A 26,475-nucleotide genomic window follows, 5' to 3' on the forward strand; every position below is an offset into this window, starting at 1 on the left:
GCGTGCACAAATGCAAGTAGAGTAGGTAGGTTTTGGCTTGGATGTTCCAATTGGCTGAAAAGTCTGCTATCACTCACAGTCAAAGTGCACAGCTGAAGACAGGGCACTTTGGTAAGACTTGCACGGTCCAGGGACCAGACCAGAACCTTCCTATTCAATAGGACTCTTTTCCACACTGGGCCGTGCATTAGGGTTGCCAGCTCCAGTTGGGTATATTCCAGGGGATATTGGCAGAAATGACATCACAGAATCCTGGCGGAGTGGGGCGAGCGGGTGGGCCCATCCACTGGGGCCAGTGCAGGGGCAAGGTCCCCCAGGTGCTACACTGACAAACAAGTCTTGGCCTGCTCCCTCCAGATGGTTACATTTACATTGTCCGTCCTTTGGACCTAGACATCCTGCAGCTGCAGAAGTACTGATTCCCCTGCCAGCTCACATCACACTCACCTTAGTGCTGACAGGAAAGAAAAACAGGTAGGGCAATAAGCAGCAACGTCTAGGAGCTCAGTATACATGTGTGGTCGTCATGTAATGTACTATGTCATCCCACTGACTGTACCTGCATGGACTGTTGCCTATTTTGCCTGTGAAATGGACTCTGTGGCTGCCAGGACAGGAGTTAATCGATCAATGGGAAAACCCTATCATTTTAAAATCTCCCGGATCTCTTTAAAGAGTCACCAGGAGATTGGGGGGCAATTCCCAGAATCTCCCACACATTCCAGGAGGGTTGGCAATTTGACAGTGCATCTGCCAAACTACCAAAATAAGCTTCAATTAAGATGTGTTGAATACTAATTAACCATCTCATTTATCTCTTTATTTATTGTGAACTTTCCAGCAAACACATCCATACTTATCAGGATATGCAAGTCAAACTTCCGTAGCTCTTAAATATTCAATGTGCTTATTACACTTTCACCTGCATTACTTAAGAAGTTGACACTGAACAGTTAAAACAAGTGTTTTGAAACAAAAGTAAACTCTAGCCAATTATGGAGATCCACATGGCAGGGAATTGGCAGGGCAGCAATTCAAATTCTGCCGATGTTCATAAACCACTTATGCAGTTTATATTACATCAAAAACACTTGAACCCTGCCCTGTGACTCAGCCAAATGACCATTATTTTGTATTTATTGCATGCTACACATTAACCAGTTCAGAGAATTTACCTGGATAACAAACAGAACAACATTTTCCACTGCACTGCTCTGAAGAAGTCATACGGATTTGAAACATTAACTCTGTTTCTCTCTCCACAGATCCTGTCGGACCTGCTTGAGTTTTTCCAGCATTTTCTGTTTTTATTTAACATTTTCCACCAAACTGGTTAACTTAAAGAAAATGATTATAATCAATTAATTAATAGACTGGGACTTCACTTCTCTTCCTCTATCACCTCATTGGGTTACTTTGGTCTTCCTCTAACTCAAGGAACAGATAATTGATCCGTCTTCTTGTGACATAGTTATCGAATGGGTGTTCCATGGTACAGGAAGTCAGTGCACAGCACACTGAGAATTTACTTCCTGGTTCCAGTCTCAACTATAGTCAGTTGTTTCTACTGTAACCTGGAGCTCACTTCCAGCAATCATTGTCAAAAAGAAAATACCTTCCCTTCAACATGATGATATCATATAACAGATTGTTAGAAGAATGCAGATACAGTCTTTAAGAATGTTAAATAGCGTTTGAGTCTCCCTCACATTTTTGCCTGCTTACTTGAAGGTACTACCTCATGTTGAGCTACATTTCCACAAGTGTTAGATACCCCGGAGGTACCTTGCCAAAGTCTTCATATGCGAACCTAAGCAACAACTGACAACTTGCATTTATATAATGCCTTTAAGATGGTAAAACACACCAAGAACATTATTAGACAGAATTTAATGCTAAGCCACATAAGGAGAAAGATTGGTTAAAGAAATAGGTTTTAAGAAGCACCTTATAAAGAAGGTGGAGGGGTTACAGAGGGAAAGAATTACAGAGCTTTCAGCCTAGACAGCTGAAGTTGTGACTACCAATGGTGGAGTGATGAAAGCTAGGGATGCATAAGAGATCAGAATTGGAGAAGCAGAGTGTTCTCAAAGGGTGTAGTACTGGAGGAGGTTACAGAGATAGGGGGCAGGGGTGGTGAGGCCATAGAGGGATTTGAAAACAAGGGTAAGAATTTTTAAAACTGAAGCTTTGCTGGACCAGGAGCCAATGTAGATAAACAAGCATGGTGGGTGACGGATGAACAGGACTTGATAGGAAACAAAAACAGAATTACCTGGAAAATCTCAGCAGGTCTGGCAGCATCGGCGGAGAAGAAAAGAATTGACGTTTCGAGTCCTCATGACCCTTCGACAGAACTTGAGTTCGAGTCCAAGAAAGAGTTGAAATATAAGCTGGTTTAAGGTGTGGGGGGGGGGGGGGGGGGGGGGGGGGGGGGGGGGGGGGGGGGAGAGAGAGAGAAGTGGAGGGGTGTGGTGTGGTTGTAGGCAAAAGCAGTGATAGAAGCAGATCATCAAAAGATGTCACAAACAACAGGACAAAAGAACACATAGGTGTTAAAGTTGGTGATATTATCTAAACGAATGTGCTAATTAAGAATGGATGGTAGGGCACTCAAGGTATAGCTCTAGTGGGGGTGGGGAGAGCATAAAAGATTTAAAAATATTTAAAAATAATGGAAATAGGTTGGAAAAGAAAAATCTATATAAATTATTGGAAAAAAACAAAAGGAAGGGGGAAACAGAAAGGGGGTGGGGATGGAGGGGGGAGCTCAAGACCTAAAGTTGTTGAATTCAATATTCAGTCCGGAAGGCTGTAAAGTGCCTAGTCGGAAGATGAGGTGTTGTTCCTCCAGTTTGCGTTGGGCATCACTGGAACAATGCAGCAAACCAAGGACAGACATGTGGGCAAGAGAGCAGGGTGGAGTGTTAAAATGACAAGCGACAGGGAGGTTTGGGTCATTCTTGCGGACAGACCGCAGATGTTCTGCAAAGCGGTCGTCCAGTTTACGTTTGGTCTCTCCAATGTAGAGGAGACCACATTGGGAGCAACGAATGCAGTAGACTAAATTGGGGGAAATGCAAGTGAAATGCTGCTTCACTTGAAAAGAGTGCTTGGGCCCTTGGACTGTGAGGAGAGAGGAAGTGAAGGGGCAGGTGTTGTATCTTTTGCGTAGGCATGGGGTGGTGCCATAGGAGGGGGTTGAGGAGTAGGGGGTGATGGAGGAGTGGACCAGGGTGTCCCGGAGGGAGCGATCCCTACGGAATGCCGATAGGGGGGGTGAAGCGAAGATGTGTTTGGTGGTGGCATCATGCTGGAGTTGTCGGAAATGGCGGAGGATGATCCTTTGAATGCGGAGGCTGGTGGGGTGATAAGTGAGGACAAGGGGGACCCTATCATGTTTCTGGGAGGGAGGAGAAGGCATGAGGGCGGATGCGCGGGAGATGGGCCGGACACGGTTGAGGGCCCTGTCAACGACCGTGGGTGGAAAATCTCGATTAAGGAAGAAGGAGGACATGTAAGAGGAACTGTTTTTGAATGTAGCATCATCGGAACAGATGCGACTGAGGTGAAGGAACTGAGAGAATGGGATGGAGTCCTTACAGGAAGTGGGGTGTGAGGAGCTGTAGTCGAGGTAGCTGTGGGAGTCGATGGGTTTGTAATGGATATTGGTGGACAGTCTATCACCAGAGATTGAGACAGAGAGGTCAAGGAAGGAAAGTGTCAGAGATGGACCACATGAAAATGATGGAGGGGTGGAGATTGGAACCAAAATTAATAAATTTTTCGAAAGCCCGACGAGAGCATGAAGCAGCACCGAAGTAATCATCGATGTACCGGAGAAAGAGTTGTGGAAGGGGGCCGGAGTAGGACTGGAACAAGGGATGTTCCACATACTCCATAAAGAGACAGGCATAGCTGGGGCCCATGCGGGTACCCATAGCTACACCTTTTATTTGGAGGAAGTGAGAGGAGTTGAAGGAGAAATTGTTCAGTGTGAGAACAAGTTCAGCCAGACGGAGGAGAGTAGTGGTGGATGGGGATTGTTTGGGCCTCTGTTCGAGGAAGAAGCTAAGGCCCCTCAGACCATCCTGGTGGGGGATGGAGGTGTAGAGGGATTGGACATCCATGGTGAAGAGGAAGCGGTTGGGGCCAGGGAACTGGAAATTGTTGATGTGACGTAAGGTGTCAAAGGAATCACGGATGTAGGTGGGAAGGGACTGGATAAGGGGAGAGGGAAGGGAGTCAAGATAACGAGAACTGAGTTCTGTGGGGCAGGAGCAAGCTGAGACGATCGGTCTACCGGGGCAGTTCTGTTTGTGGATTTTGGGTAGGAGATAGAAGCGGGCCGTCCGAGGTTGGGCGACTATCAGGTTGGAAGCTGTGGGAGGAAGATCCCAGAGGAGATGAGGTCAGTGACAGTCCTGGAAACAATGGCTTGACGTTCAGTGGTGGGGTCATGGTCCAGGGAGAGGCAGGAGGAAGTGTCTGCGAGTTGACGCTCAGCCTCCGTGAGGTAGAGGTCAGTGCGCCAGATGACAACAGCACCACCCTTGTCAGTGGGTTTGATGACAATATCAGGGTTGGACCTGAGAGAATGGAGTGCAGTAAGTTCAGAGAGAGAGAGATTAGAATGGGTGAGAGGAGCAGAGAAATTGAGACGACTAATGTCGCGCCGACAGTTCTCAATGAAAAGATCAAGAGAAGGTAAGAATCCAGAGGGAAGGGTCCAGGTGGAGGGAGAATATTGGAGGTGGATGAAAGGATCCGTTGAATGGGGAGAGGACTCCTGCCCAAAAAAGTGAACCCGGAGACGAAGACAGCCGAAGAAGAGTTCAGCATCATGCCGAGCCCGAAATTCATTGAGGTGAGGGCGTAAGGGTATGAAACTAAGTCCTTTGCTGAGCACTGAACGTTCAGCATCGGAGAGGGGAAGGTCAGGGGGTATAGTGAATAGACGGCTGGGGCTGGGATTGGAAGATGGTGGGGGGGGACGGAAGGACAGGCAGGGGTGGAGGGTCCTAGATGGGTGTTGTTGTCGATGAGTTGTTGGAGCTTGTGTTCCCTAGCACTTGAGAGAAAGAGAAAAAGTTTCTTGTTGAGGCGTCGGATGAGCCGAAGAATAAAATGAAACTGGGGGCACGCGCAGCTTTGAAAAAGGGTACGGCGGTGCTGCTGGAGGGAGAGGTCGAGTGTGTTCATATGGTGGCGCATGGCACTGAGTGTGGATTTCAGAATGTGACGGGAACAGCAGTCCAAGAAATTTCCAATAAATTATATAGATTTTTCTTTTCCCACCTATTTCCATTATTTTTAAATATTTTTAAACCTTTTATGCTCTCCCCACCCCCACTAGAGCTATACCTTGAGTGCCCTACCATCCATTCTTAATTAGCACATTCGTTTAGATAATATCACCAACTTTAACACCTATGTGTTCTTTTGTCCTGTTGTTTGTGACATCTTTTGATGATCTGCTTCTATCACTGCTTTTGCCTACAACCACACCACCCCCCCCTCCACTTCTCTCTCTCTCTCTCCGCCCCCCCCCCCCCCACACCTTAAACCAGCTTATATTTCAACTCTTTCTTGGACTCGAACTCAAGTTCTGTTGAAGGGTCATGAGGACTCGAAACGTCAATTCTTTTCTTCTCCGCCGATGCTGCCAGATCTGCTGAGTTTTTCCAGGTAATTCTGTTTTTGTTTTGGATTTCCAGCATCTGCAGTTTTTTTGTTTTGAGGACTTGATAGGAGTTTGGATACAGACAGCTGAGTGTTGGATGAGCTCAAGTTTATTAAGGTGCAAGGATAAAGATAAGGATGGCCAGATTGTGTACACTGCGTATTTCGGAGGGATGGAGGTGCAATACAAACTCGCCCTCAAATGATATCCATGCATGGGCAATTTCCAGCAGGGGTATCTTGGAAGGCGATCCAGGGCAAGAACCAGGACAATCATACTTTCTTTAGTGCAGGGACCGGAGGCCCTCAAACTTCCAGGGCTGCGATCAAATAACTTAGTACAGGCCAGGGAATTAATAACAGGATTAAATATTTCAACAGACCATCCGGCAGTGCTCTTACCCACAAAGCCACAGGAACAGCAGATCAATTACTTTTCAACTACTGTTTCAACAACTGTCATTTCCATTTTATACTGCCAAACATAAAAATTCTGCTTTCTGATCATTTATGGGCAATAGGATAAAACCAAATTCCCTGTTCAGAAAAAGACCCACTTTCAATAGAGTGCTGTTCTCGTTTCAGAATTTGAAGTGGTTTACATAACTACCTAGCACAACATAATACCTTCGGGTCTCACATTCGTTTAGCGCCATCATTTCTTGTGTAGTCCTCCTCAATCACTAGATCAATGAACCATAGGATGACAGAATGGTTATAGTGCAGAGAGCCCTCATTGGGCCCGTCATGTTTGTGCTGGGTCTCTACAAGAGCAACTCACTTAGTCCCACTCCTGGCCCTTTCTCTGTGGACCAACAATTTTTTTTTCCCCTCCTCCAATGCTTATCGAAGTTTCTTTTGAAAGCCAAAACTGAATTTGCCCTTAGGCAATGTATTCTGAATCCTAACCATTCACTACGTAAAAATGTTTTTCCTTGTGGTATGCAAACGAATCTCAATAAAATAATACAGCACATCAGCCAATGTCTGTGAATGCTTTAGGGTCTCTACTCCAGTTTGATCTTCATGGGTCATTCAAGTTAGACCCTTGTGGTTGAAGACATCGTCTGATCTGCTTGACTTAAGCCCTGTAGCTTACTCCCATGAGTGCTGCTAACTCAGCATGTTTTTCAACAACCAAGCTGAGTTCCAGTTGGATGTAAACGCTACACTCAGTACTGTCCTCTAAACAGTTGTACAGAAGTTGCTGACTAACAATTCAAAGGTACATTACTTATCTGGCCTTTCTTAGCTGGTTTTTGTCCTTCTGTTACACACCTTATTATACCTCGGATCTCACAGACCCTGCTTGTGGCTACATTTTCAGCCCTAGAGAGACAACCTGCGTGTCCAAATCAAAATTGAGTGGCTGAGAATTGATGGCCTCAGGATAAGAACGCTTACCACAAACATTCATCCTGCTGCTTGATGCATCACATGTTGCTGCAAAACTGATATATCCATTGGGCTGCTGGGATTTCTTCTCAGCTTAATGGAGCATACTGCACAAACCTTCCCCAATTCTTAAAACAAATGGATCATGCAGTTGGAATACCCAAGAATTGTTTAAAAAAAATTGTAAGATGCAGCAAATATCATTCAGTGTGGACACTATTCCATTTTTAAAAAGGTAATCAATTAATGCCTACCACCGTCGAAACAGAGCTCATTATTCCACAGGAGGGTTACGGGAAGGGAGGCTGGGGTAGGCTGAGTGACTGATTTGCACCTTCTCTCTCATATAAAATAAAAACGAATAGATGTGGCCATACAGCTGACTAATTTACCATACCCCCAAGAAACATACATTTTTCATAAACTTGAGCTTTCCTCAGCTTCTCACTGTCTAAATCAAGACTGAAGTAAATTCCACGGTATTAACTCACATTAAAACCATGTCAAATCATGTGTATTTCAAAGAATTTTAAGGCGGCAGTCTTCTAGATTGTGCCATAGACCACATTATTCAAAGAAAAGCATTTTCAGCATACTCTATAAGCAGAGAGGCCGCCATTTATTTTTTGCCAAGAACAATTCTATTTATAAAATACGAAACAAATCCTATAATAATATAGGATTACCGCTAACCATTTGGTTCTTTCAAGGTTAAGCAAACTCTTCAAGTTGGATTTGCCTTTTGAAGAGTATTTGCTTTGATAAGCTAATTTAAAAACAAAATGGGCCCCAAATCAACAAAGTAGAAAATCATATGATAAATATAATCAGTATCCTAAATTAAATTGAAAAAAAAGCTGCTTTTTCTTCTCAACCACTTTTGCTTTGATGTTATAAATTATGTAACTCCCAGGAATTACCAACAGTAAGGCACTTCTTATTCCAATATATTGCACCAAAAATTGTACTTCAACCCATACATTTAGATTTATGGCAATATGCTTCATGTAAGATATTCTTAATTTACAGCCTCAAATTGCTTCCACTACCAACTGTTACCATCAGCTCTTCTCATTAGAATTGTCCAACTCAACACAACCCAAGCTTGGAGCAGCAAAATCATTGCTGTCTTTACTGGCTGCTTTTCATAATTCAAGTGAGCCCAATATAAAAATCTCACACATTCATCGACATAAAGAAATCTCTTGAATAAAACTGTTGGCATGGCGATTTGGAGTTACATTGCAAGATCACATCTATGTCACTATCTGAAAACGAGCTCAGAGTTGCAATCAGAAGAAATGGGAAATACTCGAGTCCTGATTAGAATGTCATTTCCAAAATACATTCAACAACGAAGCACTTTACTAAACAGGTCAATTGCTGAATTGCCCTAGACATAGAAAAGGGATGTTCAATAGGTTTCATTTCCATTTTGAACACATAGATCAAACATGTGCTCAGCTCAAAGCAGCAATGTCACTCTGTGCTGGTTAACAAAGCTCTAAAACACAGTGCAACTACTTAGAAACATTTTTATCGCCTGTTTCCATTACACTAATACCAGATTTGATTTTTAAAAAATCAAGCTGCATCAATAACCACAGCATTGCTCAAGAACAGAACCATATCTATCTAAACAGTAGTACATTCAATTCCACAATCTCAAGACCACGAGAGAAAATCCCTGCCACGTACTTGCCAGGTTAAACTCAAGATTTTTCACGACCAGTCATATTGCAGTTTATGCACACCACATATCACAAATAAATGATCGCTAAATCATCTATTTTCATAATGTTGGTTGATGGTCTAGAACACCAGAGAGAATGCCCCTGTTAAAATAGTGGCGTGGGATTTTTTTATTGCCACCTATGAGAGAAGACGTTGGTTTAAAGTCTCATCCAAATGACTGCATCAATGGCAGTGCAACACTCTCTCAGTACTGCACAGGAGTGTCAGCCTGGATAATATACTTAAGTCTCTGAAGTGGGACTAGAACCCCCAACCATTTAACTCAGAGCTGCGAGTGTTACCTATTAAGTCATGCCTGACAGGAGAACAAAGCAATGGAAAGGGTACACTTTGAGGCACTTAAGGTGGAAAGAGAAGTACAGAAGCAAGGCAGTGGGGTTTAGAGAAAAGTTCCAGTGTGTAGGGCCAAGGCAGCTGTGCATAATATTTTATGATATGTTTAATACTTACGGCACCAGTTTAGTCTAGTCTTTAATTATCTACTAACAGTGGCCATATACCAATAATATAGGGAGTGACAGTAGACTACTACTATCCTTACAGGACTAAGATTCCTGCATTTATTATTGGGGGCGAGGGGTAAAGATATGGATACCGACATATGCATGGAAAATTACATGATGCCACAATGTTCTTCACTTAATTATAAAGCACTGCCCAAGATAATCCAACTTGAAAAGACATTTTTTTAAAAAGATCAAGCTACCATTTAGTTTAATTAGCGAGCTATAGTAACACATGGTTTGTGTTTGTTTACATATAGAATCATCTGCTAACTACAGGGGCACAACGAAGACCTAGGTTTCACAGCAGGTTGTGGTCTGAGTTCAGAGCCAGCTTCAAAGTAGTTCTTGAAAGGGAAGGATGCGCAGTCTCAACTGTCCACGTTGGGACGTTGGTGGATATGTCATGATACTTACTATGTGATATCACACATTACAGCAAACAGCGCCCACATGGGTGTTATCAAGCCAGTTACACAAAGGGCAGCAATCAAATAATAACAATACCTTAGCATTACTAAAAGTGGAAATTCAAATCTCAACAACAATCCCATCCAAGTCTTGGTCACACCTGTATAGTTTAACAACAATGAAACAGCAGATACCACAACTAAACTACTTTTAATATTTGCACTGCTTTGGGAGACTGGCACCTATGAGCCAGTACTTAGCATTTACATGACTAAGTCAGGCCCTCTTGTCCTGGTTGCATACACTAACAAAAAACTTGGTGGATGGTGTAAGGAAGTTGGATTAAACAGTGTAAATACTGGAAGTTAGCTGACAGACACTGGCCTCCAAAAGCCCAAACTTAAATAGCAGCAATATAAAATAGCTCTGTGCTTTAATGAATCACAGCAGTCAAAGAGAGTCAAAAGCTGTTCTTCTTTGCTTGTATTTCCAGCACTTCCTAGTTTCATTCCAAGTGAGGATTTGATCAAAGAATGTGCTTTAGGATTAAACGAAAATATTTCTTAAATCATACAGCTTTATTCACAAGTGGACAACAGGGAAAACATTGTGGCTGGAGTAGGCAGAGACCTTTATATCTAAACAATGGGGCACGGGCCTCATATTAGGAGAAATGGCTGAAGATATGGTCAAAAGGGTAGGATTGAAAAAGAGGCAGGTGATAGGTTGGAAAACAGAGGGCTTTTAGGAGCAAGTGCAAGAAAGTAGAGGTGAGACAACTATACATGCTAAGATTTTGTGATATATCTAATTCTAATGACAGCAGTTTTTTCTAACCTTTCTTTGTCTACCAACAGTAAAGGTAGAGATATACCAGTAACACAGGACACCATCCTCTATCAATAGCAGCTCCTTAGACTTGCTATTATACTGACATTACAGCAAAAATACAACCACCACCTTGATTGTTTCTAACTACTGCACAATGTAATTCCATTGCCCCTTTTTAAAACCCATTTACCCCAATTTGGAAATTTGAAGCATGAATTTCACATTCTGCATTCAACTGAACTTTGGCACTAGTATAAATATTGAGACAACAACAAAAAAGGTGATACTGATATCTCACCAACCTTTGAAAAGTGGGCAATAACACCAAACTGATGTTCACTGCAACAATGAAATTCAAACTAAAGAATCACAGAATTATAGAAAGTTACAGCACAGGAGGTTGTCACTTGGTCTGTCAGCCTGTGCTGGAGAAAAGAGGAGGGAAAAAATTCAGACAATGAATGACTTGCATTTAACCTCGAAGCAGCATTAACATGGCAAAACATCCTAAAGCATTTCACAGGAGTGATCATCAGACAAAATTTTTCACTGATCCATTTGTGGAGATGTGAAGATAGATGAACAAAAGCCTGGTGAAAGACCTAAGTTTACTACACTGCCAACTGCCTACACTCTCTGGTGTCTGCAGTACTAGGTAGGGGCAGCTTTGGCCCCATCAACAAGATGCACAGAATCAAGAAAGCAGCCTTCAGTCATATTGGAGATTTGCCAGGTAACAAGACACATCCGGCATGCCCGCATTTCGATCCATTACATTCCATATTCAAAGGAACTTGGAAAGCTGCATCCAGCTGGCTGAACTAGAGAGAATGAAATAAAGTACAGGGAGCTGCAGCAATTGCAACTAAACTAATCACAGGGTGCCAAAGTTGCTCACACTTTGGTCCACTGTATTATTCAGGTGCTGTATTCTACTGCCCTGTACTGCTAGCAACATTATGAGATATACTTTGTGGGTCTCAGAGCCAAGGGATAAAATTGTAACCATTTCACAATGATAAAAACCAGAATTCATCTGCAAGAAAGCTCCCTGGTGGTTTAGTAACACATCATGCTAGAGCGATGAGGCATTATTCCCTGCAGAGATGGTGAGCAATGCAAGGGGAGACTGATGAATGGGGATCATGGAATACTTGGCACAAAACCTAAGCTGCTAAGACTTGAGAAGCGTATCTGTGAGATAAAGAGTCATATGAAGGATCTAATCAAGAGACGATGAGATCGGGAGAGGGGGGCAGGGGGAAGAAACAGAGACATATGACAATGTGATTAAGGAAAGATGAGATCGGGGGAATACGGTGGAAAGATCCAATTAAAAACGAAGCAGCTGGTCAAGTGAAATTTTTGTAACTGTATAAATTGGTCAAACATTGTACTGTAGAACCCCTACTCAAGAGAGCGTGGCTTCTCCTTGTAGGCTCATGATAAAGGTCACTTGCTTGAGCAAAACGTCCAACTCTCGAAGCATTTTTGGGTACTGGGGCAAGTCCTCACCCTTTCAAGCAACAAACAGATTCTAGAATTTTAAAACAATTTCATTCATAAAAGGCAAGTCAAGAAAATAAGGGGAACTGGTATATTCCCAATAATAGGGACAAACACCTTTTTTGGTCAAAGACAGAATTTGTGGGTTCATGCTGCACTCAAGGAGGCAATTATCTAGACTGACCTCCCAATGCAGCAGAGAGTGCTACTGCATTATCAGGAGAGTAGTCCTTTGGATAGGATGTTTAACCTAATTCCAGTGAATGTAAAAGGTCCCAAGGCATTATTTAAAGAGCACGGAGTCCTCCCAATATCCTGGCCAACATTCCTCCCTCAAACAATGCCACACACACAAAAAGAGAGATTAACCGATCATTCATTTTCACTGTTCATATAACAGCTGCTACATTCGCCTATATCGCAATGGTCAGTGAATTTCAAGATAATTACTTGTAGATAAGATGTTTCCAAGAGACATTATTAAAATGCACATTTGTTTCTTTTCCAGAATGCCTGTTCTCAATGAAGATTTAGATATAACTGACCCTCCATCTGCAAAGTGGCAAACGGAGAAAGAAAGATAACATGATGGTTTATCTAATTTGGCAAATTTATGTATATATTACTGAGTATATAAGCATATTTATTAGGTACAGGATTTAAGAAATGGAATTTTATTTAAATCTGTGTATTGCATTTAATATCTGAAAACCTCAATCAAAAATTAAATTTAAAAAACTCCCAGAGAGCTCATCAGACAAAGACACCATCTGCTGTGGTACTAAGCCATATCGACCAGGAAGCTCCAGCTTCAAATTTGGCTTTTTCACTCAGGAAGCTAACCTTCTAACCATAGACTAGCAAGTTGTAGGCAGGTTTTCTAGTCCTGACAAGCACACATGTGGGCACAAGGAGCAAATGGGACCAAACTCAAGAATACATCCATCACATGGTTGAAATCCATCACAACTGCCTTCTAAGAGGGTCCATAGCCAAAGCACTAGAAAATTACCAGCATCTCCAGAACTATGCTCCAACATGAGTTACTGCTTTTAAGAGAGTTGCGGAGAAAAGAGTATTTAAAAAAAAGTCAGGTATATGTATTAGAATTTTGGATTGCATGTATTAATGTACAAGTATTATAGAATCGCCATGGCACTACTCACTGCAAGTCAAAAGTTGTGATGTCAGAAAGGACAAAAACTATTTACCATGTGACACACAAAGTATTATTCTGCTGTTAAGGGCCAGGTATGCAGCATTTAATTGTTTAGCATTCATGAAATTAATTCTCTGATGATTAGTTGTTAGCTAATTGGGTCAATTGGAGGTCATCTGCCTTTTTTTAAAAAAAGGTGCAATAGCCAAGGTCAATCAGAAACTACGCATACATTCTAATGATTGGAATGATTGGAACAATTATTTGTTATTGTGGAGGAATTATTCTGTATATTCCAAATGATTGCTTTTACTTTTTCTTGAAAGATGCAAAATTTGCATTTAGGAAACCGTGACAACTAAATGTGACACACACTAAATGCACCATATTACATATACAAGATTGGCATGCCCACCCCTCAATTGTGTTCTTCCCTGGGGCAGGTCCTACTCAAGTCTCACATGAGATCTTAAGCCCATTGGTATCGTTGCTTATTTTTCTTATCTTTGGGGTGCCTTCTCCTAGTTGGGCTGCAACGAAAGGTAAAAGAGCCCCACTTACAAATGTGGGGTGGCCACCTGGATCTATAAGACTCAAGTACCTCTGCTGGATGTTAATCCACTATAGAGTCAGCACTCCAGTCTCCGCTCGCCAGGGCTGTCTGGAACGGGCTCAAACCCAACTCTGACTCAAGAAACGGGAATGTTACCACTAAGCCAATGGTTTATTCCTGATTATGCACATGTTTTATTTTGAAATATTTATTTTGTTCCACTTATTTTGCAGTATCTTTAATGTTTGTAAACTTTGATCAAATTAAATTCAAATACAGAGAAAAAAGCTTTGCTCTACATCTAATAATGCCATACATAATCTGAAAGTGCTTGAGGCAGATAGCGAGTGCCCCGAATGGGAAATGTTGCACTCCCAGAACTAACATCGATCACCTCAAAGAGCACAATCCCCACAATAAAAAATTTGAAAGTTATTCATGCAATATAGAATATGTAATCCACCTTCTCCTTTTCAAGTTATTTTACACAGCTTTATTGATTGAAAATGTACGTGTTCTAAGGTAAAAAAATTCAACATAGCAAAAGTGAAAATATTGTGTAACTTTAAGAAAATTACAACTTTCCTATCTCCATACCTGCATGTATGTATCAAGGTTGAGGTAAGGCAAATGCAGAATGCACAACACAAAAGCCCCAAGACAAAGCAAATAGTTATCTCTATCCAAATGATTCTCTTAAAAAGAACAGTGTACAACAAACAGACTGAACTGGTAACTGAGCCAATGTTCCCTTTAAGATGAACACTCCCAGTTGCAGGGTGCCCATTACGTGCTGCAGAGTACTAAAATAGTAAAGTATGTGCACTGCAGATTTCTAGACAGATCACAGTGCTGGGTCAATTTAAAGGACAAAACTGCATGCAATAGTGCTGAGCTAGCAACCTCGAGCTCCCAGAAGCTGGCTCCATTTGCCGTTTGGCACTGCAGCTTACGGTAACTCCCTAGTTTAAGTCTCTGCTGCAAACAAGCTACTGTAAATGAAGGCTGATTGTGCAACGAATGGAAGTAAACAAGCTACCTCCAAAATTCTTGTTGCACTGAGCTAGCTCTATGCTCCATGCAGCTTGTAGCACACACACAAAAGATTTAAACATAAACCTCATAATGACTTAGATGGAGAGCTTGTCAATAAAATTGCAAAACCTACCTTGTCTCTTGTCCATGAGTCCCCAGAAGTACAGCTGAGGCGTGACGTGCCTTTAGGGGAAGTCTCATTAACAAACTCAAAGAACTTGCTGCACTCTTTGGGCCTCACTCTGCAGACCTGCATACACGCTGTTTTTACAAAATGCTCTGCAGCTGCTTTGCCTTTACAATGCTTTCTCCTTCACCTCCCCTTCTCTCTGCCGTCTGACACAAGCTGATGGTAATTTGCTTCCTTATGTTAAAAATACTCCTGTTTCCAACTGCACTAGCATCAGTCCTTCCTTTCAACTCAGCTGCCATAAGCTGAGTAGAAGCTGCAGCAATAAACCAGTTTCAACTATGACATCACACAGGAAGTTGGAAAGATGCCAAGACAAGAAGGCTACAGAGGTATGAGCTTTTTAAAATAACACACCCAAGTGTCTAAATGTGACTGTGATCTTTACGTAGGTGGCTTTTTGAGGCTCTCTCTCCTGTTTAAACATAAAAAACAGGATTATATGCAGCTGAGTTCTGAAGGAAATGTTTTATTGAACGAAGTACCTCTGCACAAATGTATGGCTGCTCTTTTCCAGCAACTGCCATCAATGGCATATTGTTAACCACAGAATATTACAGCACAGAATGAGGCCATTCGGTCCAAAATGCCCATGCTGGCTCTTTGAAACAGTTCTCCAGTCACACCCCTGTTCTTTCTCCATAGCTCTGCAAATTTCACCGCTTCAAATATTTATACTATTCTTTTTTGAATATTACTCTTAAACCAGTCTCCAACCCACTTTCTGATTGTTTTAATCTGTAATGCACTATGTGCTGCGTAAAAAAAATTCTCATCTTACCTGCCTCTTATGCCAATTACCTTAAAAGAAGCAAGCTTGATACCTCCATTAATGTCTAGGACCTGACTCTTTAAAAAGAGTTACTGTCATAAGCAGTGCACAATGTGTGTTGCCGTCTCCAGTTTATTGGCCCTCAGACAGCCTGTTTAAGATCAGTAACTCAAAAATGGGAAAGTGGCGCTTGTACTTTGGGTATCCATTTGAACACTACATCCAGCCCTTTGCCATCAATCTAGCAACACCTTAACACTGCAACAGCAATACTACGATATGGCCACAATGAACAAGAGAGAAACAGAGGCATTGGTGGAGTCATGCCCAGTATAGGCATGTCATAATATGAACTTGCAATCGATATTTTTAAAAAAGGATGCAAAAAAGCTGTTATGATGGCAGCTGCAAATCATGTGACTTTTTGCATTTGGATTCCAGACAGTATTAAGTCTCCAGTGAGTATCTAATTAAATATGGACATAGATGAAAGTACCTCACAGCCATCTGTAGAATACACACATCTCATTGTTTAAGGATGGGCCAACACCTAACAACTATGGAGTTTTCAGACTGCCTGTCTCCATGTTCCTCATGGACAAAAGGGAAGATAGAAACTCAATAGCTATCAACTTCATGATGGTCTCCCCCATTCAAACTAGACTGGATGGGCCTCAAGTGTTAACTTGCTGTCATGCGATCAAAACTGGTCTCAGAGACTGCACCCTTATTACCCCAGAACAATCAGTCAACAGCCAATTGAGAACGAGACATTAAAACTGGCTGCAAGTCATCAAACATTTAATCTGTTACAGTTTCAAAGTTAACCTGAGAACTAACTTCCTAGATATTCAACTACAAGAAACCTCACAACCTGCTGTGAACCCTTTGCTTTACAAAATCCTCACTTCAATTTTAAATCATCAAATTCATTCAAGAAACCATAGACCTGCTACTTGAGAGACTGGAAATTGTAAATCAGAGACTAAATTAACTGTAATCTGTAAAAGTGAACTATCTTTATCTGTATCCAATCTTTGAGAAGTACGCGCACGTGTGTGTGTGTATGTATGCAGGAGACCGAGTTTATGACATTGCGTGAATTCAGGGTAAGTGTGTGAGATTGCCTTTATATTTAATTCATGAAAGCTTGCTGCTGAATTATTTAATTTGAAAACACACTCCAAGGAAAGAAAACACATGCTTCTTTCTATACAAAATATATTGATTTCGGACAGTAAGGCAGCGCATTTTTTTCTGTCTGTGACATTGGGTACTCCTAGGCCTTACTAAAGAAGTAAGGATGACACATGATCTGTACAATAATTCAAAATACCCACCTATAATACACAAGCCTTTCCCCTTAGGCTTATTCCAATGCTGCTCAATAATGACTTCTAGGAGGATGGAGCTGAATCTCATTCCTGCTCTTTCACTGCTTTTGGGTAAAGTAGCCTGTTGCATTTGGCAAAAGTCCTGCTAAGCTCAGGAACCTCCCAAAGGTAAAGTCCACATCCTGTCCCTAATAAGCTATAGTCACTTTGTACGATATATAAGCTGAGCTTACATTTCCCTCCCCATACTAAGAATACCAATCGTTTGTGTTTTGATCTTTATTTTTATCTGGCTCTGGTAGGTTCCCCTGAAAATATCTTAATCATTTTTCCTTCTAAAATGGAGGGAGAAAATATGAAAGAGTATGTTTTTTTTTGGAAAGTACATTTTATCCTGGCTGGAGCAAAAATTTAAGTTACATGGTGTAGAAGGTTATCAGGGGTAGATGGAATGTAGAGGTGAGGCCACAGTTAGATCAGCCTACTGCTGCTCCTAATTCATATGTTCGTATATATTTGCTGAGTAGAAGTTTAACTGAATTTAATGTTTCATTTGCCCCCAAATTATTAATTTGATCAAAATAATTCCTCTAAAAAATCTACTTTTTGGTATAGGGAAGAATTAGCAACTGGCTATAAAGAGCTAGATGGGACAAGTATTAGATGATGAAACATGCCTTGAGAGCTTATAATTTAACTGAACAACAGCCTTGTTGGAAAGCAACATTTTTGAACCATAAGTTAACAAAGCATTTTAAGCAATTGTAATAAACAAGACACATGGTTAAATGGTGCAACCTGAAACAACAAATATGGAAAAGGCAAGAGTTAACAACCTGACTACGCATCCACAATGCAATGTAACTGGAAAGTTAATATTTCATTACATCCTAGATAGTACATCTTTTGCAAAGGATGTTAAATTTAGCATTCCAAATTGTTCAGGAGAACATTCATTGCAATATTGAAGCCAGATAGATTTTGATAAACGTGGCCACACAGCAGCAAAGTCCTGATGGCAGCAACAGCCTGGAGTAACAGGTTGTTCACATCAGAACTGAAGGGCTACTGTACTGGTATATTACTTTAACATGCCAATGACTCAAGCACCTTTGACTGTACAACCACAAGCTGATGAATGTCACCTGCCAGTCGACTGGAGAATCCAACACCAGGGTGCAGAGATCTACCAGTAAGGCAAAACAGATGCATTCCAAAGGTGGATCTAAGGAGCATGTGTTTTCTTTAAAAACTGTCCCAAACAAGTCTCCAACTACTAGTATTCAAATATCTTACCAGAAAACAGGTCAAGTACCACTCATATTTTTGATACTTCTGGTCCTGGCTCCGCCAGATGCCATTTTAGTGATGTCTTTGGTGTGGGTGTTGGGAATTTGCAATTGTAGAATATAGAATAGATAGATCGTGATGTAATGCTAATTTAACTCTCGTGGTGCCATATTTGACCTCAACGCTCCAGCTAACATCCTCTCAATCTCACACAGCCGAACATGATTCAGCCCCATCAATGGCTAAGGTCTCAGTTATGGCCGCTCAATGATGGAAAATATCATCTCTTTCATCAGGTCAAGGAAATGCAGATTTGCCTGTACCCCACCAGTTGGTTCCTGCTGTTTCCAGTTATACACCAGTGGTGCGGTGAAATATGTTTGGGTGATGCAGCAGTCATGGTTGAATAGTTGGTGGTGTACACAAGCTGTGAAATGTGGATGTGAAGCTTGCAGCATTTCTAAGTGTGAGGGTGAGGTAAAGCTATGAATATGAGGTATGAGTGGCGATCGATGGAGATTGTTGGCAGATGAGCGATGGAGGTGTGCATTGAACAAAGCGTGAGGCTAGCAGTGCATTTGATTATGGAATTTAAAGTCACATTTACTGACCTTGAACACTTGGTAACATTTCTGAACTCCTTGCAGCCCTGCATCCATGTCAGCGGGGCTAAACAGCTACTCGCTCCCGCTGTCTTTGCAGTGTCTGTCTGAAGGGCCTCCGAGCCTCCTGTGGACAGATCTTTATCCTCCTGTCCACCTCTTACACAAGGTCTCTAATGCTGCATCAGAGAAACTTGGAGCCCACTCCTCCCCTGTTATGCCAAAGTCACTCTTCCCATAGCACAGACACTCTTCCCACAGTCACTTCCAGCACCTGCTCCAGCCAAAATGCACCTCCCTTTAAGTCAGGCTGGCTGACCTGAACTTGTGCTAACTCTCTCAATTTTGCACTCCTTGCTCAGACATGCAACCACTCAATAGTGCACTTAGTGCTGGGTGCAAACTGTAATCATGTAATGAGCAGGCAACACAAAATTTGCATGTTGCCTGCACGAGAAGCAACAGGTAAGGGTGAATCGTGCATTGCGATCTCCATTCCTATTTTCAGGCCTTATCCAGTAACAGGAAAAGGAGCAGGGAGTTCTCTTGGTGACCTGGTCAATATTTTTCCATCAATCAGCACCATCAAAACAAAAACTGATTAAGCTAATCATTCATTTCATGACTGCATTTTAAAGTACTTAATATAATTGAAGTAGCTTAAAATGCTTAATTTGATAATCAGGTTCAATACAAATGGAAATAATATTTTGGCAATTTTTTTTCAGTAATTGTGGTTTAAAATTCCCTCCCAAGTGTACAATAAAACAAGATAGAGTTTACACCATCAAGGTGATGCATCGCATTAACATCTGGACTGCACTACATCTGGATATGCTTTGGAGCATCCTGAATTTGTGCAAGATACTAAATAAATGCAAGTTCCTTCTCTGTTTCTTTCTTTCACAACATGATCAAAGGCAGGATTTCCTCTGCACAGGTTCCTGATCTCCATGCCAAGCTGGAAGATCTGCCAAGATTCTACCATAGAGTGTGTATGAGAAAGAGGAGGGTGGGGGTTGAAGAAAAAGGAAATCATTTCATACACTCCTTACCAGCACCTAAAATGGTAATGTCTTGGGCCATTATTGCCTGTCTTGCCTGCCTGCCCTCCTAGATAGGGAATGGTGCTGTCGAAACAGAAGCAGGCAATGAGGATGACATATAAAGGAAGGAAACAGGATGTGGTCCAGGGCTTGTATACCACCCAATAATAACACTGGACTACTCTTAAATTGTGCAGTTAAAAAGCAGCATGCAGCCTCAAATTAATTTTGTTATTACTCCTGCTCCACATGCACACAAAATCCCCTGTGTTTCCATATTACTAATTATACCGCAATGATAGATTTTGACGAGAAGAACCCTACAAAAACCCCAATGCAAATGTAAATCATACAATTGAGATATTAAAAAGGTATGAGGATACTATAGCATGCTTGTTAATAAGTTAGTAATCCAAAGGCCTGGACTAATGATCCAGAGACATTAGTTCAAATCCCACTATAGCAAGCTGGAGAATTTAAATTCAGTTAACAAAAGTCTGGAATAGAAAGTTAGCCTTAGTAATTACGACCACAATAGTAGAAGATTGTTGTAAAAAGCCACCTGGTTCACTATGTCCTTTAGGAAAGGAAATATGCCGTCCTTACCCAGTCTAGATATATGAGACACTCCGGACCCTCGGCAATTGAGTGAGTCTTAACTGTCCCTTGGGATGGCCTAGCAAGCTTCTCAATTGTCTTCAAAAAGGCAATTCACCAGCACCTTCTCAAGGGCAGCTAGGAATGGTCAATAAATCCTGGCCTTGCTGGCGATGCCCGAATCCCATGAATGAATTAAAAACAGTAGCAGTGTTAATTAAACAACCCCTCACCCCGCCAGTGAGTAGCTTCGACAAGATGTAATGTAGGAACTCACCAATATCTCCCAAACCAAGAACCTCTACCACATAGAAGGACAAGGGCAACAGGTGCAGCCCAACTTCTTCTCCATGTCACACACCACCTTGCTTAGAAAGACAGCACTATTCTTTCATTATCTCCGAATCCTAGACTCCTTACTACAACATTGGCATCTACCTGGCAATGTGGAAAATTGGCCAGGTATGCCCTGTACACAAAAAGCAGGACAAATCCAACCTGGCCAATTACTGCCCCATTAGCCTATTTTCGATCATCAGTAGTGATAGAAGGTGTCATCAACAGTGCTATCAAACAGTACTTTCTTAGCAATAACCTGTTCACTGATGCTCAGTTTGGGTTCTGCCAGGGTCACTCAGCTCCTGACCTCATTACAGCCTTAGTTCAAATGTGGAGAAAAAAGCTGAACTCCAGAAAGGAGGTGAAAATACCTGCCCTTGACATCAAGGAGCTCAAGCAAAACTGGAGTCAATGGGAATGGGAGGGGGGGGGGGGGGGGGGGGGGGGGGGGGGGGTGGAAACGACTCTCTGCTGGTTGGAATCATACTTATCACAAAGGAAGATGGTTGTGGTTGTTAGAGGTCAGTCATCTCAGTTCCAGGACACCAATGCAGGAGCTCCTCAGGGTAGTGTCCTCAGCCCAACCATCTTCAGCTGCTTCAATGACCTTCCTTCCATCATAAGGTCAGAAGTGGGGATGTTCACTGATATTGCACAATGTTCAACACCATTCACGGCTCCTCAGATACTGAAGCAGTCCATATCCAAGCTTAGGCTGACAAGTGGCACGTAACATTCACGCCACAAATGCCAGACAATTACCATCTCCAACAAGAGAAAATCTAACCATTGCCCCTTGACATTCAATGGGATTATCAACGCTGAATACCCCAGTATCAACATCCTGGGGATTACCATTGACTAGAAACTGAACTGGACTTGCTTTATAAATATTGTGGCTAGAAGAGCAAGTCAGAGGCTAGGAATCCTACAGCAAGTAACTCATCTCCTGACTCTACTAAGCTTGTCCACCATATACAAGGTACAAGTCAGGAGTGTGATGGATGCCTGGATGACTGCAGACGCTCAACACTGCAGACACTCAACACTATCCAGGGCAAAGCAGCCCTGCTTGATTGTTTGTGGATGGGGTGCCATTCACTCCCTCCACCAGCAACGCACAATAGCAGCAATATGTACCACCTACAAGATGCACTGTAGGAACTCACCAAGGCTCCTTAGACAGCACTCCCCAAACCTAAGACCACTACCATCTAGAAGGACAAGGGTAGCAGATGCATGGGAACGCCATCGCCCAAAGTTCCCCTCCAAGCCACACACTACCCTGATTGGGAAATATAATCGCTGTTCCTTCACTGTCACCGGGTCAAAATCCTGGAACTCCCTCCCTAACTGCACTGTGGGTACATCTACACCACATGGACAGCAGCTGTTCAAAAAGGCAACTCACCACCACCTTCTCAAGAGCAACCAGGGATGGGCAATAAATGCTGACTTAATCAGCAATGCCCTCATCCCATGAATGAATAAGCGTGGGTGTATATTTTCAACATGGACTGCAACAGTTCGAAAAGATGACTCACCACCATCTTCTCAAGAGCAACTAATTATGGGCAATAAATGCTGGTTTTGCAAAAGAGGCCCAACCCAAGAATGAATAATTTTTAAAAATCACAAATATACAATACCTAAGTATATGCAAATGTATGTGTAAATACCTACGACACTATAGTTTGATGCACTGAGCAATTTTTTGTATTGTGTACAATTTTCTAACATCTGTGGACAACATATTTGTTAAAAATTATTGAAAATGCCTCAGAAAGTGATATAGCACTGTCCATGAAAACTTCCAATACCAGTGTACAAACTGCAGAATACTAGACAGGAGAATATGGATGAAAAAGAAGGTTCAATAATTTTACCAACTGCTCCTGGATCATATTTAAGGATTTTGGTCTCCATGACAACAGAACAGCAGCTGTGAAACGGTACTGATCTACCTACCCTTCTGATGACAATGGAAGTTTAGGCAGAGGTGGGGGTGGAAAATGGGGAAATTCGGGGGAAAAAAATCAGCCAGTGTTCTCACCCATGATCATGAGCCAACAACACCTGTTAGAAAGCGTGTGAATGTCAGACAACAACAAGATCTGTTGTGATGCTCTCCATGGTAAAAGGTTAGGTATCAAAAATGCCATGAGATGATCAACAACTTGACCAGGATATTGGAAGGTACCAAGAATCATCGCCTTCAGGCGAAGAGACTCAGCTACCTATCAAAATTACCTTTCCCCATCTTCTATGCTATACACTTTTATGTTTCTCGAGGATTAAATCCTACTGCAAGTGGGATACCCTGCTTGCAAAGAATGCCTTCCTTGGTGGAATTAAGGGAGGAGGAGAAACATACATGTTTGTCATTATTACAGTGTTGCCACTAACACCCAGACTTAAGTTATGTTCCAATAGTTCCAGTCCTAGCTACCACAGGAAATAAAATCACAAATAAGAAACAGAAGGCTGCTGGAAATACTCAGTAGGTCTGGCAGCATCTGTGGCAAGAGAAACAGAGTTAATGTTGAGTCAAATATGACTCTTCTTCAGAACCAGAAAATTGCAACCTTACCATCAGTAAACTACTCATCAAATTTTCATCAAACCCAAAATATACACCACTGGAAAAGAAAGTTCCATCTGCTGTCCATCCACCCTACCCCCTCTCATGGACTCTTGGCTTCTGCACACAAATAAAGGGTGAAAATGGATTAAAACAGGTACAGGAATTTCAACAGGAGGTCTTTATAACAGATTAACTAAATCTATAAAAATCTCAAGGAAATGGTACATCATCATCATCTCCAGTTTGCAGGAAGTAGATGCCGACAGCCCATAAGTATAGGATGAAGTTTTTTTTATTATATAACACATCCTGTTGACTTCATCCTACTTATCCAATACTTCATCTTTCTCACATCTATCAAGCTGACTCCTCACGCACCTGATTCTTAAAGTGTGCAAGGGGTTCCCTCCTGCCCCCATTTTCCATTGGCATAAATTCTGTTGCTGCTTGCATTATCTGAGCATTAATTCTTCATGCTGGTTTAGCTAAGGAGCCACTGCTTGTTATTCACCAACCCAGAAAACTAAATCAATCCCATCCTCGGCCAACATTCCAGAACAGTTCAGAACAGATTGCTCCAAAGCAATTGGAAGTGGGAGCCCTTAAAAGACTTTGCTCTCCCCAACCAAGATTCAGAGGTCAACTGCAGCATTCCTCCTACTGCCCAGCCAAGAACAACTAATGCAGTGCGGCATACCAAACTGGGACTTTCTGGTCTATAAAGGCCCAGTTAAACTCTGCCTTTACCAACAGAGGCATAAGGGAGGCCCAGTACAGTTAGCTTATATTGATAATTAAATATATCCAATATAAATATTGGATTGGATTTTCTAGCGATTCAAAGGTCCAAAAATCTAGCCCATCCTGCAAGGCTTTGCAGCACTTATTTAAGAAGACTTCCTCAAACCTTAGTTAGGAAGACCAGACGCATTGGCTCAATCAAAACAATTCCAGTTTTGACAGGAATTAAAAAGAAATACCAGACATGCACAAGTTAGCCAAAGAGAAAGATTTTTTTAATGTTTCAGGCAGTACTTTTCACCAGATGGTTCTGGTGAAAGGCCCAATCAAAATACTAACCCGTTAGTTTTGTGCATATCAAGCATTTTAGGCCTTTATTTCATTTTTGCACGTTATCTTTCTACCTCCAGTTTTGACATGTCTGTCCTGAAATGCTGGTTCATAAATAGCAGGAAGAGGAATGCCTAAACTTCTGGTCAATTTGTCACATACACGCCATAGCTTCAATCATATTAATATAATTCAATTTACAACACCTATTCTCTGTACATCATAATTTCATAGGTTGGAAGTCTACTCACTCTAACCTTTGTTGCAGAATATTAAAAGTATTGCACTAGAGCTTTTCAGGGAAGTCAGCTGGTTGGCACACTAGGTACAAAATAACAAGGTGTGGAGTTTACAATTTCCCACATAGTAAGTTTCAATCTCAGATGTATCAGGAAGGATAAGAGCTGAGCAACAGATAAATACATGCCCAAGGAAGGAAGGACTGGGCAAAAATCAGAAGGACCAGCCACTAGCTTCAATTACCTATTCATTTCCAAACAGGTCTATTGCATGGCTGCTTACAGCAGAGAAGACCCAAGTTACAATTGGATAGTTAATCTTTGTTGTCCAAATACCAGTTCATTTTCCCTGCTGACAAAAAGTCCACTTGTTCTAAAATAAAAAGGTAGAAAAGTAGGTTTGAAAAGCCCCCAGTCTACCTGGGAATTTTGAAAAATTTGCTCGACACCAGTTGCAGTTATGCTGCAGCAGGTGTGATACTAAAGCTGTACAAAACTCTACACTCGTACAAGCGAAGCTTCCTTTGATTCCAAGCTAAAAATCAGCTGGCAACTATCGCAAGCTGCATAGTATAACAGAAGTACATGTATATGCTCAGTCATTTGACAACAGTTTGTTTAAGGTGTTATAGTTCACCCAGGAAGCCCATGTATGTTGTAGTCTAGAGTTATCAAAAGGGATGGTAGAGGCTCCAACTTCCTTTCCATCAAATTGCTGACAAGGAATCATTTATTATCTGCCACTGCCGTGTGTTGGAAGGTTTGTAAGTTGATACTCAACCTGTTTGGCTATATAATGAACATACATCTGTTGGCTATCAAGTCCTGGGGTGGGACTCAAACCTGGAGCCATTGTGCCACAAGATTTCATACACAGGTATATCAAGGTAAAAAATAAACTGATCCTGCAGCAATTCTGTACTGAACAGATACGACAATATCATACTGCCGTAGTTTGGCCAGGCTTTGGCCAAGGCCCCAAGATCTGGAATTCCCCCCTAAACTTCTCTGTTGCTTTCTTTTTCTTTCTCTCTTCAAGAATTTCCATAAAACCTACCTCTTTGGTCAGGTTTTTGGTCGTCTGCTGCGAATATCTCATTTGGCTCAATGTCAAATTTTGTTTGATATTGGTCATGTGAAGTGCCTTGGAACGTTTTATTTTGTTAAAGGGTCTACATAATACAGGTTCATGTTTGTACATCTTAAAAATCCCTTCCAACTTATAGGGTTTTGAAAAAAATCAAGAAGATGCAAAACATACATTTCTACAAACACCACACCGAACCCTAGGAGAAGCATATATTTTATATTTGCCCAAGAACTACTGTGCTCTGATACATGATGCAGTATTCAAATGAATGCTATTCTGGAATACAAATCACTTTTTTTTTTTTACAGAATATCACTGTCAATAGCAGCAATGGCAAGTAAATGAGGCAACATTTCCTCTAGAAAGAAAGGTTATCCAGATTTCCTTCTATATTCATTCATGGGTGCAAGCTCTGCTGTCAAGGCCAGCATTTATTGCCCATCCCTAACAGCCCCTATGAGGGTGGTGGTGAGTTGCCTTTTTTGAACTGC

General features: G+C 41.7%; 1 protein-coding gene and 1 non-coding gene across 5 annotated transcripts in view; both read right to left on the reverse strand.

The window, feature by feature from the left end:
* LOC121288037 (dual specificity mitogen-activated protein kinase kinase 3-like) overlaps positions 1-26,475 on the reverse strand; it is a 110,672-nt gene that overhangs the window by 70,854 nt on the left and 13,343 nt on the right. For 2 of the 4 annotated variants that reach the window (XM_041206284.1, XM_041206281.1), the window contains exon 1: positions 14,964-15,297. The exons of 1 other annotated variant lie outside the window; for it this stretch is intronic. In XM_041206284.1, the coding sequence (XP_041062218.1) occupies positions 14,964-15,031 (68 nt within the window). In that variant the 5' untranslated portion in view covers positions 15,032-15,297. Of the gene's footprint in view, positions 1-14,963; positions 15,304-26,475 lie in introns of those variants that run through there. One more of the 4 variants, XM_041206283.1, reaches the window with a different exon arrangement.
* Positions 18,116-18,365, reverse strand: LOC121288771. The gene has a single exon (XR_005945446.1). It is a non-coding gene; the product is annotated as a small nucleolar RNA SNORA53 (small nucleolar RNA).

The sequence above is a fragment of the Carcharodon carcharias genome, chromosome 15 (genome assembly GCF_017639515.1).
Source record: "Carcharodon carcharias isolate sCarCar2 chromosome 15, sCarCar2.pri, whole genome shotgun sequence".
NCBI classification, from domain to species: Eukaryota; Metazoa; Chordata; class Chondrichthyes; order Lamniformes; family Lamnidae; genus Carcharodon; species Carcharodon carcharias.